Source organism: Triticum aestivum, chromosome 1A (assembly GCF_018294505.1).
Source record: "Triticum aestivum cultivar Chinese Spring chromosome 1A, IWGSC CS RefSeq v2.1, whole genome shotgun sequence".
Lineage (NCBI taxonomy): Eukaryota > Viridiplantae > Streptophyta > Magnoliopsida > Poales > Poaceae > Triticum > Triticum aestivum.
In genome coordinates, this window is record NC_057794.1 from 317488638 (window position 1) to 317501714 (window position 13077).

At 44.5% G+C, this 13077-nt stretch overlaps 1 protein-coding gene across 3 annotated transcripts; it reads right to left on the reverse strand.

The window, feature by feature from the left end:
• Window positions 1–404: 404 nt before the first annotated feature.
• Window positions 405–5775, reverse strand: LOC123048333 (U1 small nuclear ribonucleoprotein 70 kDa). 3 transcript variants are annotated; one of them, XM_044471472.1, is made up of 11 exons: window positions 5532–5775; window positions 5310–5424; window positions 5082–5161; window positions 4395–4470; window positions 4245–4309; window positions 4073–4135; window positions 2499–2580; window positions 2256–2418; window positions 1764–1832; window positions 1029–1677; window positions 405–544 (listed from the first exon to the last, which is right to left on the reverse strand). In XM_044471472.1, the coding sequence occupies exons 1-10, from the start codon at window positions 5628–5630 to the stop codon at window positions 1044–1046; spliced, it is 1446 nt and encodes a 481-aa protein (XP_044327407.1). In that variant the 5' UTR covers window positions 5631–5775; the 3' UTR covers window positions 405–544; window positions 1029–1043. The 3 variants fall into 3 exon arrangements, with proteins under 3 accessions (XP_044327407.1, XP_044327401.1, XP_044327396.1); XM_044471466.1 differs by having other exon boundaries at window positions 405–753; XM_044471461.1 differs by lacking the exon at window positions 405–544 and having other exon boundaries at window positions 792–1677.
• Between the last annotated feature and the right edge of the window lie 7302 nt (window positions 5776–13077).

Consider the following 13077-nt stretch of genomic DNA (forward strand, 5'->3'; position numbering starts at 1 on the left):
CCATCCCTTTCAACCATACTATCTGCAATAGCAGCTTTGTAATAGGGTAGTAGCCATGGTTCCCCACTTTTCAAGCCAAAAAGGAGATCCAAATGTTCTATTTGTGAAATTTACCCTAAAAAATCTTGGGCAGCCCTGAAGTGCAACAACGAATGCTACAAATATACAGCACTTTGGTTGTTGCGGAGGATCACGTAGGACCACAAGAAAATGGTTATTTGTGTCAAAACAGCACATTTTGGGGCACCAATTTTCGGGCTGTGTTGGAGAGTACATTTTCTTATACCTTAAAAACCACATTTTTCTGCCCCAAAATTTACTCCAACCACATTTTTGTGCTCTTAGTGCCACCATCCATCAAAATTCCCTAACTGGCTCCAAAGGCTTGAAGTTCAGCAAAACCATAGAGAAATCGGGCTACACTGCTTAGCCTATACAATATCCGATTCAAAAGGAGTTACAGATGCTCTAAGCTCCGTTTGCCATTTCAAGGCCTCTGACTTCTCAGAGGCCTGAGATTATTTACAATGTTTACAGAAGCAAACTGCAAAGACGCAACAACAACAAAAAAAGAACATTTAGTATAGTAAAAGCCCCTAAGCTTTTTTTCAACAGCAAAAACTAAATTCCTCAGATGATCAACAAAATCATTTACAAGGAAACAAGAAACAAAGTAAAAGAAATGAGTAACTTGATCCACAGTCCACTTTATAACCAGCAACCACGCCCATGTTATGCTTGCATCTACAGTAACTGTCGAAACCAACAAAAATGCATAAACTTAAGCCGCATTAGACGAGTAACAAGTTAACATTGATTGGCGATTGGCTTCAAAATTACATAGAACATCACTAACAAGTGAACACAAACCACAAGCATTATCCAGCAAATTATTACAAATAGCATACAACAAACAAACACACCAAAAATAAGTGGGATAAGACTGGAAGTGCCAACAAGAAAAAGGCGAGAGAACCACTGGGAACAGCTGAAATGATGCGAATATTACTGCGTTAACAAAGCCTTACCACAGCTATCAAGTTTTAGTTCCTGTATTCACTCGCTTGGATATGCTGGTAGTCCCCTTCTTCATATGCCTCCCCTTCCTCGGGGACTGCAGGTTCTGCATTTTCAGGTTGCCCCTGATGGTTGGTTGCCATTTTACTGTGTGGATCATCCCGGTAATGCTCATGTCGCTTTGAGCGCTCATGTCCATCTAGGCCATAACCATACTGTTCGTGACTTCTGTGGTGCTCATGCTGGTTATAGCCAAGCTCACCATTACCATAATCAGCATCACTCTCCTGCAAGTGACCACGATCATGTTCATGGCGCGCACGCTTGTAATCTCGGTCCCTGCGAGGGTCCTGTTCGTGACTTGCACGCTCGTAATCTCTGTCACGGTCTCTGCCCCTGCCATGAGAGCGCTCACGTTTCCTGTCTCTATCCTGGTCTCTATCCCGGCCATGATCCTTGTGCCTATCCCTATCACGCCGGTCACGCCCACGGTCTCTCTCCTGGTCCCGTTCTCGGTCCCTATCACGAGTTCTCTCACGATCTCTATGGTGGTGCCTATCTTCCCTTGGATCACGATCACGGGTCCTGTCATGTGAGCGTTCACGAGTTTTCTCGTCACGATCTCTTTCCCGTACCCTATCACGAGATTTCTCACGATCCCTGCAGCAAAAGTATTACGTCACTTTAGCAAATAATATAAGCATCAAGGTAACAGCGAGCAATATATAAGGATATAAAATGCTTACCGATCTGCAGGACGATCATCCCTCCTAGGCTCTTCTGATCTGGGTCGCCCAGCAGCGTTCTGTTGCTCTCTGATAAGTGGTAACCAAAACATATTAGCACAAGATACTAATTACATCATCTAACATACGGACAACATCAATATAATACCCTAAAGCCCCCAAAAACGTTCTGCACCACCAGCTATACACAGAAACAGAACCAAGGTTACTATCATACACATGTTAATACCGCGTTATACCCTGATATATCAACAATAATGCAGTATCAAACATCAGTGTGGATGAACAATGTCAAACTCATTATAGACCGTTAATACATACTCCCTCCGTCCGGAAATACTTGTCTAAGAAATGGATAAAATGGATGTATCTATAACTAAAATAAGTCTACATACATCCATTACTAGGACAAGTATTTTCGGACGGAGGGAGTATAAAGGTATATCAGACAGTAGAGAGAAATGCAGTAACAAGAAAATTAAGTATTCTTACCTAGCAGAATGCTTCTGGGCAGCATCTTCACCACCAATCCTGCTTGATCCAAGTCCACCACCCAATCTCCTAGGACGCCAATTTGGAACAGTTCTACCACGCTCTACGTCAACAAGCACCCTTTTGTTATCCACTTTTCTCCCATCAGCTTGCTTATAAGCACCTGGTGACAACAAAGCATGAAATGGGTCAGTCATCAAGCCATGCAAGCCTACATTGAGTTTGAATGACCAATGAACTTACTTTTCATGTCCCGAGTGTGTGCATACTCTACGAATGCATATCCTCTAGGTTTATTTGTTACCTTGTCGGTTACGAGCCGTACCTGCAAAGCTCAAAAACAGCAATTAAAGATTTTTTAGAAATAAACCTGCATTCAACTTAAGAAATACTACTGGCTATCAATACATACACTAGTTTGTTTGGCTAAAAACATATTTCATTGTTGCACGACAGGAAGGCACTAGCCTAACTAGCCGTGCTAACCTTGCATATGTAGAGCTTCCGCATAAGGATTGAAATCCAGCACACATGAACATGAAGTCTCGCCGATTCGCACATGTTGGAAAATACATCCCACACCCCCTTACCAGGGAACTTGCTTAATAAAGGGAAAAAATGTACTGCAGAGACTAAATACTATACCAAGTTACCCTCACCGTTGTTGCTTATAATTTGTTCAACCTTTGTGGCGAAGAAAACAAAATAGCCAAAGCAATTACATGAATCAAGGTGATAATAGTGCAGGGTAGGTAAGTATTCCTTACACACATGGAAATGGAGTAGACTCTTCAACTCTAGGAGTTGAGAGATACCATACGCATTATACGTTTGTGTTGTTTCCTCCATGAGAAGCAGAACTTGGCAGCAGCGCTAGTACCATAACAGCTCATGGAAAGTAACTACAAATACTACTCACCAGTGGACCTACCCAATTAGGTCTCAGGGCGTAGAAATCGCCTGCAGATAAGCTGCTCTTTAAGACAAAAGTGATCTACACTTCTGCCATTATAAGAATTCTTCATGCTTTGTCAGCTCCAGTTAATCAATATGGGAGATTTTGTGGGGCAGGAAAGAACCAATCATGAAAGCAACACTACCTTGTGGTGCCATGGCAAAAGCAAATTGTTTGCTCTGTTCCTCACGATTTTTCTCAAGAAATCAAGCATCAAAATTACCTTTGCATGCACATTTCTTTTACCAGAGAAATTTACAGTCTTCAAATGTTCTACCAACAGTGCACAGATTAAATGGCTTGCCAAGGATTCATACAGTATACCAAACTGATTGCTGCCTCGTCTGAACTCTGTTTAATTATCTACCAAGAAATGCATCGATTTCCATATGGACATCTATGGCTTACAGGGAGAAATGGTGTCATGACCCCCAAATTGAAAGATGCCTATCGAATATATTACCCAAAAAAACGTACACGAATACGCAGCAAAGAGAAAATATAATGTCGGCTCGCATTACTAAACTTGCTAAGAACAAGAAAGAGGAAGGAAATAGAACATGGAAAGATAGGTTTTCAACGTTCTTTGGAAAAAGTTTCAAAGAACACATGCTTTGTGTGTCGGAGGTTCTTTCTATCTTGGTATGAAAGGTTCCCAACTTGGTGGAAGCAACAAGAGAACATGCAGAATGACCTCATTCCCAAGTAGCACTTTGTGACAGCAGCTGCCAGGAGGCTATATAAGGCAGCAAAGCAAATTTTCCCCAGATTTCACGCACGATAGTTTAGCAACCAGAATAACTGAAAACCTTACCAATGAGGAATAACATCACCTGTACTGGTATTTACCATGTACACTTACCCTTTTAATAGGCCCATAAGCTTCAAAGTCCCTTTTAACCTTCTGCTCGGATGTCTCGTAGCCCTGCAACAGTTTCAAAAATTCAGTGAGAACTAAGTTACAAAAAAAACTTATTGATTGCACTGTTTTCACAGGAATTAAGAAAATCTGAATGATGGGGTAAAATACTCACAAGTCGTGCAACAAAGAGTGTTTTGTATGGATCTCCAGTGACATTGGGGTCATTTTGTGGGTCATCTACATAAAATAGTTTAAAAATAACAATGTTAGCAGTACATATATATAACACGAAAAGGGCAGTGTGGCTTCAGAAACAACTTACACTTCTGGAGCTCTTCAGCAACCTTAGCTGCACCTTCCTCAAGCTTAAGTTGACGGATTCTATCCTTCTTTTCAGCCTATTAACACAAAATTTAATACTAAAATAAGAGATAGACTAGCAATAAATAACTATAAAACTTGAGTAATATTTGAATCTATAGCTCGCTAATTTATATGTACTCATGCAAGAAATTAACTTTGCATTATTTCATTGGATCAATCTCAAATGTCCATGCTGTTTAGAAAGCCTTACTATCAAAATTCACATGACAGCATTGACAACTTAATTACTGGGAGTTCACCACTGTAATTTATTTTTTATTTGATTATTTCAGGTGCACTAAAAAGCCCAAGTACCCACCCCACCCTGTAAACTCCTAAACATAATTGCATATCAAGAGGTACTATATGATCATGAGCACACAACTTGGGGGAAGGATACCAGTGCCGCTACAGAATGCCTGCACATAAGAGGTACTATATCTATATGATTACTAACTACTCCCTCCGTTCCGAATTACTTGTCGCAGGTATGGATGTATCGATGTATTTTAGTTCTAGATACATCCATTTCTGCAACGAGTAATTTGGAACGGAGGGAGTACACAACTTGGGACAAGGATACCGCCACAGAATGTCCATGCCAGCTGATTCAGCGCAAACTGCAGCAACAAGACCAAAAACATACCCTAGTCTCGCATGTGGGGACAGGCGGAGCATACTCGGGGTCACCAGGCTCTGCGAACCTCGATACAAACTGCGACATTCCTGCAAACCGATCAAAAACAGTCCATCAGCAGGGCCGCTGGCATCAAGCACAAACATAGTTGCGCGATGGGGATTTTTTGAATTAAAGGGTTGGCCCCCAATTTCATTACGGAGTACTTAAATTGATAAGATGCACGATGGGAATTACCAGAGTAAGCCGGCAACTTGCGCTTCTCGAGCGGCGGCTTGTGCTCGAGCGGTGGCCGTGGCTCGAACAGCTTCAGCAGGTTCGTCGTCAGCCCCGTCGGATGGCTCTGCCCGATCTGCCACCAAACAGCAACACAGAATCAAATCTCGGATAGAAAGACAGATCGAACGGAGAAGGCGAGAGGCTAGGGTTAGGTCTAGAGGGGGAGCGGCGAAGGCTTACGAGCTTGAGCTGGAGGAGGTTGGCGCGGCTCTGCGCCTTCACGCGGGACTGCACGCCCGCGTCCTGGTTCCGCATCATCGCGTTCCCGTAGTCGCCCATGGCGGCGGCGGCGGATTTGCGAGCTCGGAGGAGATTGTTCGAAGTGGGGAGAGGGTTTGGTCAGTTTTTAACGGAGCCTGTGGGCGTGGGCCGGTTCCGTCACTGATTCGATGGACCCGTAGTCGTGAGCGGCCTACATGTCAGCTTCTGCTAATTATATTATAAAATAAAAAGAAGAAAAACATGTTAGAGCATTTCTAATAGTACCCCTAAACCCTTAAATCTGTAAAAATAACTGTTTTTTACAGTTTGGACAGAAAAAAGTGCGTAGACTAGACCCCTTTAACCCTTAGACCCTTAAATTTTTTTAGAAGCCCAACCCGAAAACACATCTCCAACCTGTAGAAGTGGGGGTTTGGGAGGAAAACAGGGGTCAACTTGCAATCCTAGCAACGACGCGCGAGAGGGAAGTTTCATCCTCCCCAACCTCCGCGCCGCCGCCGCCGCCGCGCGGATCCGGCCGCCCGCCGCCGTCCCCGCCGTCCCGCCGGCGCCTCACGCCTCGGCCGCGTCCATCCCCGGCCCCGGACGGCCGCGCCTCCTCCTCTCCGCGCGGATCGCCGCCCTTGCCCGCCCTCCGCTGCCGGAGGTGATGCGTTGCGCCGTCCTTCCGTCACCGTCGCGGCCCGCATCGAGCAGGGCGAGGCGAGCGGCCGCGCGCGCGGCTCAGCGTGAGGAGGGCGCGGACGTCGGCCACGGTAGCAGGCACTCAGCAAGCCGGTCTCGGCAGAGAAGAAATCATAGGCACGCCTCAATGTTGTTGCCTGTTGTCTGTATGAATTTCTTCGTGCCCCCCTTGCTTGGAGCTTAATTTTAGTCCGGCGTCGGTGTTTGCCACTCTTTGCACCGCGCGGCACATGCCCACGAGCTGTTTGATGCTTTGCGTCAACGAGTTCGAGCGGGCCTAGTTCTTGGTTCATCCACATGTTTATCAAAAGCAATATGTTTCTTGTGTCAGGAGGTTTCCGAGAAATGATCGAGGTATACATTCACTAATCAGTTGCACTAACGGTACTTTTGGAGTATCAGAACAGGGTCAAATTTGTCCGTCCTTATAAAATCGTCAAACTTTGATAATTGCTATATTTGTATGTCACACCAAGCTTTACTTTTAGCATATCTATAGTTTGAAGACAGACATTGGTGCTAAAATTTTCATCTATATTATCTGTTGGACCATTAAACAAGGACATGTTTCTTCTTTAGATCTAAAAACATTGTAATTTGATTAATGTTGGATCATTCGGTGGTGTAATAATTTGATTAATGGAATTTGTGATATGTCATATGATAAAATGTGATGAAATGTGTGATATGTGAAATGACAGTTTTAAAGGTTGGGGTTGAGGCAAAGACTAGAACCCTCAAATCCAACCCTTAAAGCAGTTTAAGGGTTGGGTTTGAGGGTTCTAGTATTTACCCTTGTTTTTCAACCCTTAAAAGTGTCAAAAAGTGGCACTTCTCAACCCTTAGAATTGCTTTAAGGATTTGAGGGTTTGAGGGTTCTACTAGTAATGCTCTTAGCTTCTGCTTCACAACCATGACCTGTGGAGCCCACGCTCGTGCGGCGGACGACCAAACCTTGTCGGTTGCTTCTCCCTCCACAGGCGGTATCGTCTCTACTCGTCGTCGCTGGAGTGCGCACTCCAGACACATTCGCTTCCTCTCGGCCATGACTGGCGCATGCTACGCTCGTCGCTCCGCCTTTTCGCCAACCTGTCACAAGTTCGTTTCCTCTCTTACTTCCGTCGCCTCAGTGAGTCGGACTGCGCCCCTTCGGTCACCTCCAGTGCAGCCATCCTCCATGCAATGAGCGTCGCTCCATGTACTGCGAGGCGGCGGACCTATTTGTGCTCTGGAGGGGCGCTCCCACATCGCTGCCAGTGTCAAAGTTCCACGTCCTCATTCCAGGGCTTTGTTCGAAGGGCGCAATCGACAAGGCCCGCTTCCTGTTCGATGCAATGCAGGGTTCGAGGGTGACACCGTTGGTCCGCGTCTACAAGTCATTTGGGTCCGCACACTGCAAGGCAAGGCGCTTGCCCGAGACCGACGAGAGGTGGCGGGCACATCGCTTGTCCAGGCCTTCTCTCTCTACCAGGAGGGGCGGCTCGAACTGGCATATTGGGTGTGTTTCATAGGATGCGGGTGGATGAAGGTGTCAGGTTGGATGGATATGCTTATACAACAATGGTAGGTGGTTTATTTGAGCATGGGTATGCAGACCATGGTTGGGAGTTGTACGAGCAGATGAAGGACATGGCCCATGGGCATGGAGCCAAGCCCGGTGACATACAATGTGATGATGAAGTGGCATTTCAAGAGCAAATGGGTTGGTGCTGCAATGGCACTCTACGATGCAATGGTGAGCGGCAGTACTTGAGGTCTTACACTATTCTGATGGCATCGCTTTGCAAGGAAAGAAATTTTGTAGAAGCTAAGCAGATGTTCGATAAGATGCTAGAGAGGGGTGTTTCCCCTGATCATGTGGTGTTCATTTCAATAGCAAAGTTCTTACCCAAGGGCTGGGAGGTTTGATGAGCCACAAGTATATGGGATAAATTGGATCTCTTTTCGATAAGTAAGAGTGTCGAACCCAACGAGGAGCAAAAGGAAATGACAAGTGGTTTTCAGCAAGGTAATGTCTGCAAGTGCTAAAATTGTAAGTAACAGAATAGTTTGATAGCAAGGTAATTTGTAACGAGCAAGTAATGATGATAGTAGTAAAAGTGCAGCAAGGTTGCCCAATCCTTTTGAGGCAAAGTACAGGCCAAAACGGTATTTTATGATAAGCAAAGTGTTCTTGAGGGTACACGGGAATCTCATCTAGTCACTTTCACCACGTTGGTTCGATTTGTGTTCGCTACTTTGATAATTTGATATGTGGGTGGACCGGTGCTTAGGTGATGTTCTTAGTTGAACAAACCTCCTACTTATGACTAACCCTCCCGCAAGCATCCGCAACTACGAGAAAAGTATTAAGAATAAATTCTAACCATAGCATTAAATTTTTGGATCCAATCTGTCCCTTACGGAATAACGCATAAACTGGGGTTTAAGCTTCTGTCACTCTCGCAACCCATCATCTAATTGCTACTCCATAATGCATTCCCTTAGGCCCAAATATGGTGAAGTGTCATGTAGTCGACGTTCACATGACACCACTAAGGAAATCACAACATACATACTATCAAAATATCGAACACTTATCAAGTTCACATGATTACTTGCAACATGATTTCTCCCGTGACCTCGAGAACAAAAGTAAATACTCACAAATGATAAGCATGCTCAAGATCAGAGGGGTATTAAATAGCATATTGGATCTGAACATATAATCTTCCACCAAATAAACCATATAGTAATCAACTACAAGATGTAATCAACACTACTATTCACCCACAAGCACCAATCTATAGTTCCAGTAACAAGATTGGACACAAGAGATGAACTAGGTTTTGAGGTGAGATGGTGATGTTGAAGATGTTGATGGAGATTGCCCTCCCCAAGATGGGAGAGTTGTTGGTGATGATGATGACGATGATTTCCCCCTCCGGGAGGGAAGTTCTCCCGGCGGAATCGCTCCGCCGGAGGGCAAAAGTGCTCCTACCCAAGTTCCGCCTCGAGACTGCGGCGCTCCGTCCCGAAAGTCCTCTCCTTATTTTTTTTCTAGGTCAAAATGACTTATATACCAGAAGACGGGCACCGGAGGTGGCCCTAGGTGAGCACAACCCACCAGGGCGCGCCCAGGTGGGTTGTGCCCACCTGGTGGGCCTCCTCTGATACTTATTTGCTCCAATATTCATCATATATTCCATAAATTCTCCATGAAGTTTTAGCCTATTTGGAGTTGTGCAAAATAGGTAGTCTGGCGTAGCTTTTCCAGATCCAGATTTCCAGCTGCCGGAATTCTCCCTCTTTGTGTGTACCTTGCAAATTATGAGAGAAAACACATTATAATTACTCCAAAAAGCATTATGATGTATAAAAACATCATAAATAACAGTATGAAAACATGATGCAAAATGGACGTATCAAGGTCCTATGTGTTGAAAGCATTGAAGGTTGTTACCAAGTTGGATTGTAGCGGCTGGTGAAGGAAATATGCCCTAGAGGCAATAATAAAGTTGTTATTTTATATTTCCTTATTCATGATAAATGTTTATTATTCATGCTAGAATTGTATTGACTGGAAACCTTAATACATGCGTGAATACATAGACAAACATTGAGTCCCTAGTGAGGCTCTACTTGACTAGCTCGTTGATCACAGATGGTTAAGGTTTCCTAACCATGGACATGAGTTGTCATTTGATAAACGGGATCACATCATTAGGAGAATGATGTGATGGACATGACCCATCTGTTAGCTTAGCATATTGATCGTTCAGTTTTATTGCTATTGCTTTCTTCATGTCAAATACATATTCCTTCGATTGTGAGATTATGCAACTCCCGGATACCGGAGGAATGCCTTGTGTGCTATCAAACGTCACAACGTAACTGGGTGATTATAAAGATGCTCTACAGGTATCTCCGAAGGTATTTGTTGGGTTGGCATAGATCGAGATTAGGATTTGTCACTCCGAGCATCGGAGAGGTATCTCTAGGCCCTCTCGATAATACACATCATGAGAAGCCTTGGAAGCAAATTAACTAATGAATTAGCTGTGGGGTGATGTATTATGGAACGAGTAAAGAGACTTGCCGGTAACGAGATTGAACTATGTATGAAGATACCGGCGATCGAATCTCGGGCATGTAACATACCGATGATAGAGGGAATAACGTATATTGTCATAACGGTTCGACCGATAAAGATCTTCATAGAATATGTAGGAACCAATATGAGCATCCAGGTTCCGCTATTGGTTATTGGCCGAAGAGGTGTCTCGGTCATGTCTACATAGTTCTCGAACCCGTAGGGTCCGCACGCTTAACGTTCGATGACGATTTAATATTATATGAGTTATGTGATTTGGTGACCGAATGTTATTCGGAGTCCCGGATGAGATCACTGACATGACAAGGAGTCTCGAAATGGTTGAGAGGTAAAGATTGATATATATATATATAGGACGATGGTATTCAGACACCGGAAGTGTTCCGGATAGTATCGGGTATTTATCGGAGTACTAGGGGGTTAGAGAAACCCCGCGGGGGAAGATATGGGCCATATCGGCCATAAGAGGGGAGCACACCAGCCCACAAGGGGTGGCGCTCCCCCTTAGGCAGGAGGCCGAATAGGAGAAGGAAGAGGGGGTTCGCCCCCCCCCCTTCCCTTCATCCCTTCTCTCTTCCTTTTCCCCCCTCCGGAAATAAGGAAGGGGGAGTCCGAATTGGGGGAGGGGACGCCCCATGGCTGCTCCCCTCCTCATCCCACCTATATATACGTGGGGGAGGGGCGCCTAGAACACACACCAACAATTGTTAGCCGTGTGCGGCGCCCCCCTCCACAGTTTACACCCCGGTCATAGTTTTGCGGTGCTTAGGCGAAGCCGTGCGAGAATCACTTCACCACCACCGTCACCACACCGTCGTGCTTACGGAACTCATCTACTTCCTCGACACCTTGCTGGATCAAGAAGGCGAGGGACGTCATCGAGCTGAACGTGTGCAGAACTCGGAGGTGCCGTATGTTCGGTGCTTGATTGGTCAGAACTAGAAGAAGTTCGACTACATCAACCGCCTTGTCAAACACTTTCGCTTTCGGTCTACGAGGGTACATGGACACACTCTCCCCCTCTCGTTGCTATGCATCTCCTAGATAGATCTTGCGTGAGCGTAGGAATTTTTTTGAAATTGCATGCTACGTTTCGCAACAGTGGCATCAAAGCCAGGTCTATGCGTAGATGATATGCACGAGTAGAACACAAAGAGTTGTGGGCGGTGATCATCACACTGCTTACCACCAATGTCTTATTTTGATTCAGTGGTATTGTTGGATGAAGCGGCCCAAACGAACCTTACATGACCACATTCATGAGACCAGTTCCATCGGCAGACATGCAACTAGTTTTGCATAAAGGTGGCTGGCAGGTGTATGTTTCTCCTACTTTAGTTGAATCGAATTTGACTGCGGCCGGTCCTTGTTGAAGGTTAAAACAACAAACTTGATAAATCATCATTGTGGTTTTGATGCGTAGGTAAGAATGGTTCTTGCTATAAGCCTGTAGCAGCCATGTAAAACTTGCAACAACAAAGTAGAGGACGTCTAACTTGTTTTTGCAAGGCATGTTGTGATGTGATATGGTCAAGACATGATGTGATAAACGTTATTGTATGAGATGACCATGTTTTGTAAGATATCTGACAACCGGCAGGAGCCTTATGGTTGTCTCTTTTATTGTATGAAATGCAAACTCCATGTAATTGCTTTACTTTATCACTATGCATCAGCGATAGTTGTAGAAGCAATAGTTGGCGAGACGACCACGACGCTACGATGGAAATCAAGGTGTCGAGCCGGTGACGATGGAGATCATGACGATGCTTTGGAGATGGAGATCAAAAGCACAAGATGATGATGGCCATATCATGTCACATATTTTGATTACATGTGATGTTTATCTTTTATGCATCTTATTTTGCTTAGTACGACGGTAGCATTATAAGATGATCCCTTAACTAAAATTTCAAGGTTTGAGTGTTCTCCCCGAGTATGCACCGTTGCGACAGTTTGTCGTGTTGAGACACCATGTGATGATCGGTTGTGATAGATTCTACGTTCACATACAACGGGTGCAAGACAGTTTTGCACATGCGGAATACTCGGGTTAAACTTGACGAGCCTGGCATGTATAGACATGGCCTCGGAACACTGGAGAGCGAAAGGTCGAACGTGAATCATATAGTAGATATGATCAACATAGAGATGTTCACCATTGATGACTACTCCATCTCACGTGATGATCGGACATGGTTTAGTTGATTTGGATCACGTATCATTTAGATTACTTGAGGGATGTCTATCTAAGTGGGAGTTCTTAAGTAATATGATTAATTGAACTTAATTTAGCATGAACTTAGTCCTGATAATTTTTGCATATCTATGTTGTAGATCAATGGCATGTGCTACCGTTCCCTTGAATTTTAATGCGTTCCTAGAGAAAGCTAAGTTGAAAGATGATGGTAGCAACTACACAGACTAGGTCTGTAACTTGAGGATTATCCTCATTGTTGCATAGAAGAATTATGTCCTTGATGCACCGCTGCTACTTCTTGAGCTTGTGTTGGTTTTTCCCTTGAAGAGGAAAGGGTGATGCAACAAAGTAGAGTAAGTATTTCCCTCAGTTTTGAGAACCAAGGTATCAATCTAGTAGGATACAGCGAACAAGTCATCAAATACCCACACAAACAAACACCAACTTGCAGCCAACGCGATAAAGGGGTTGTCAATCCCTTCACGGTTATTTGCAAAGTGAGATCTGATAGAGATGGATAAACGGTA

Bases quoted from the DNA above. Each gene is read 5' to 3' on its own strand.
- LOC123048333 (XM_044471472.1), bottom strand. From the start codon at position 5,630: ATGGGCGACTACGGGAACGCGATGATGCGGAACCAGGACGCGGGCGTG. The intron at 4,136-4,244 runs GTGAGTATTTTA...AAACTGTTGCAG, and splicing joins CACTCTTTGTTGCACGACTT to GGCTACGAGACATCCGAGCA. The intron at 2,581-4,072 runs GTAAGTGTACAT...TGAGCTTTGCAG, and splicing joins CTTATGGGCCTATTAAAAGG to GTACGGCTCGTAACCGACAA.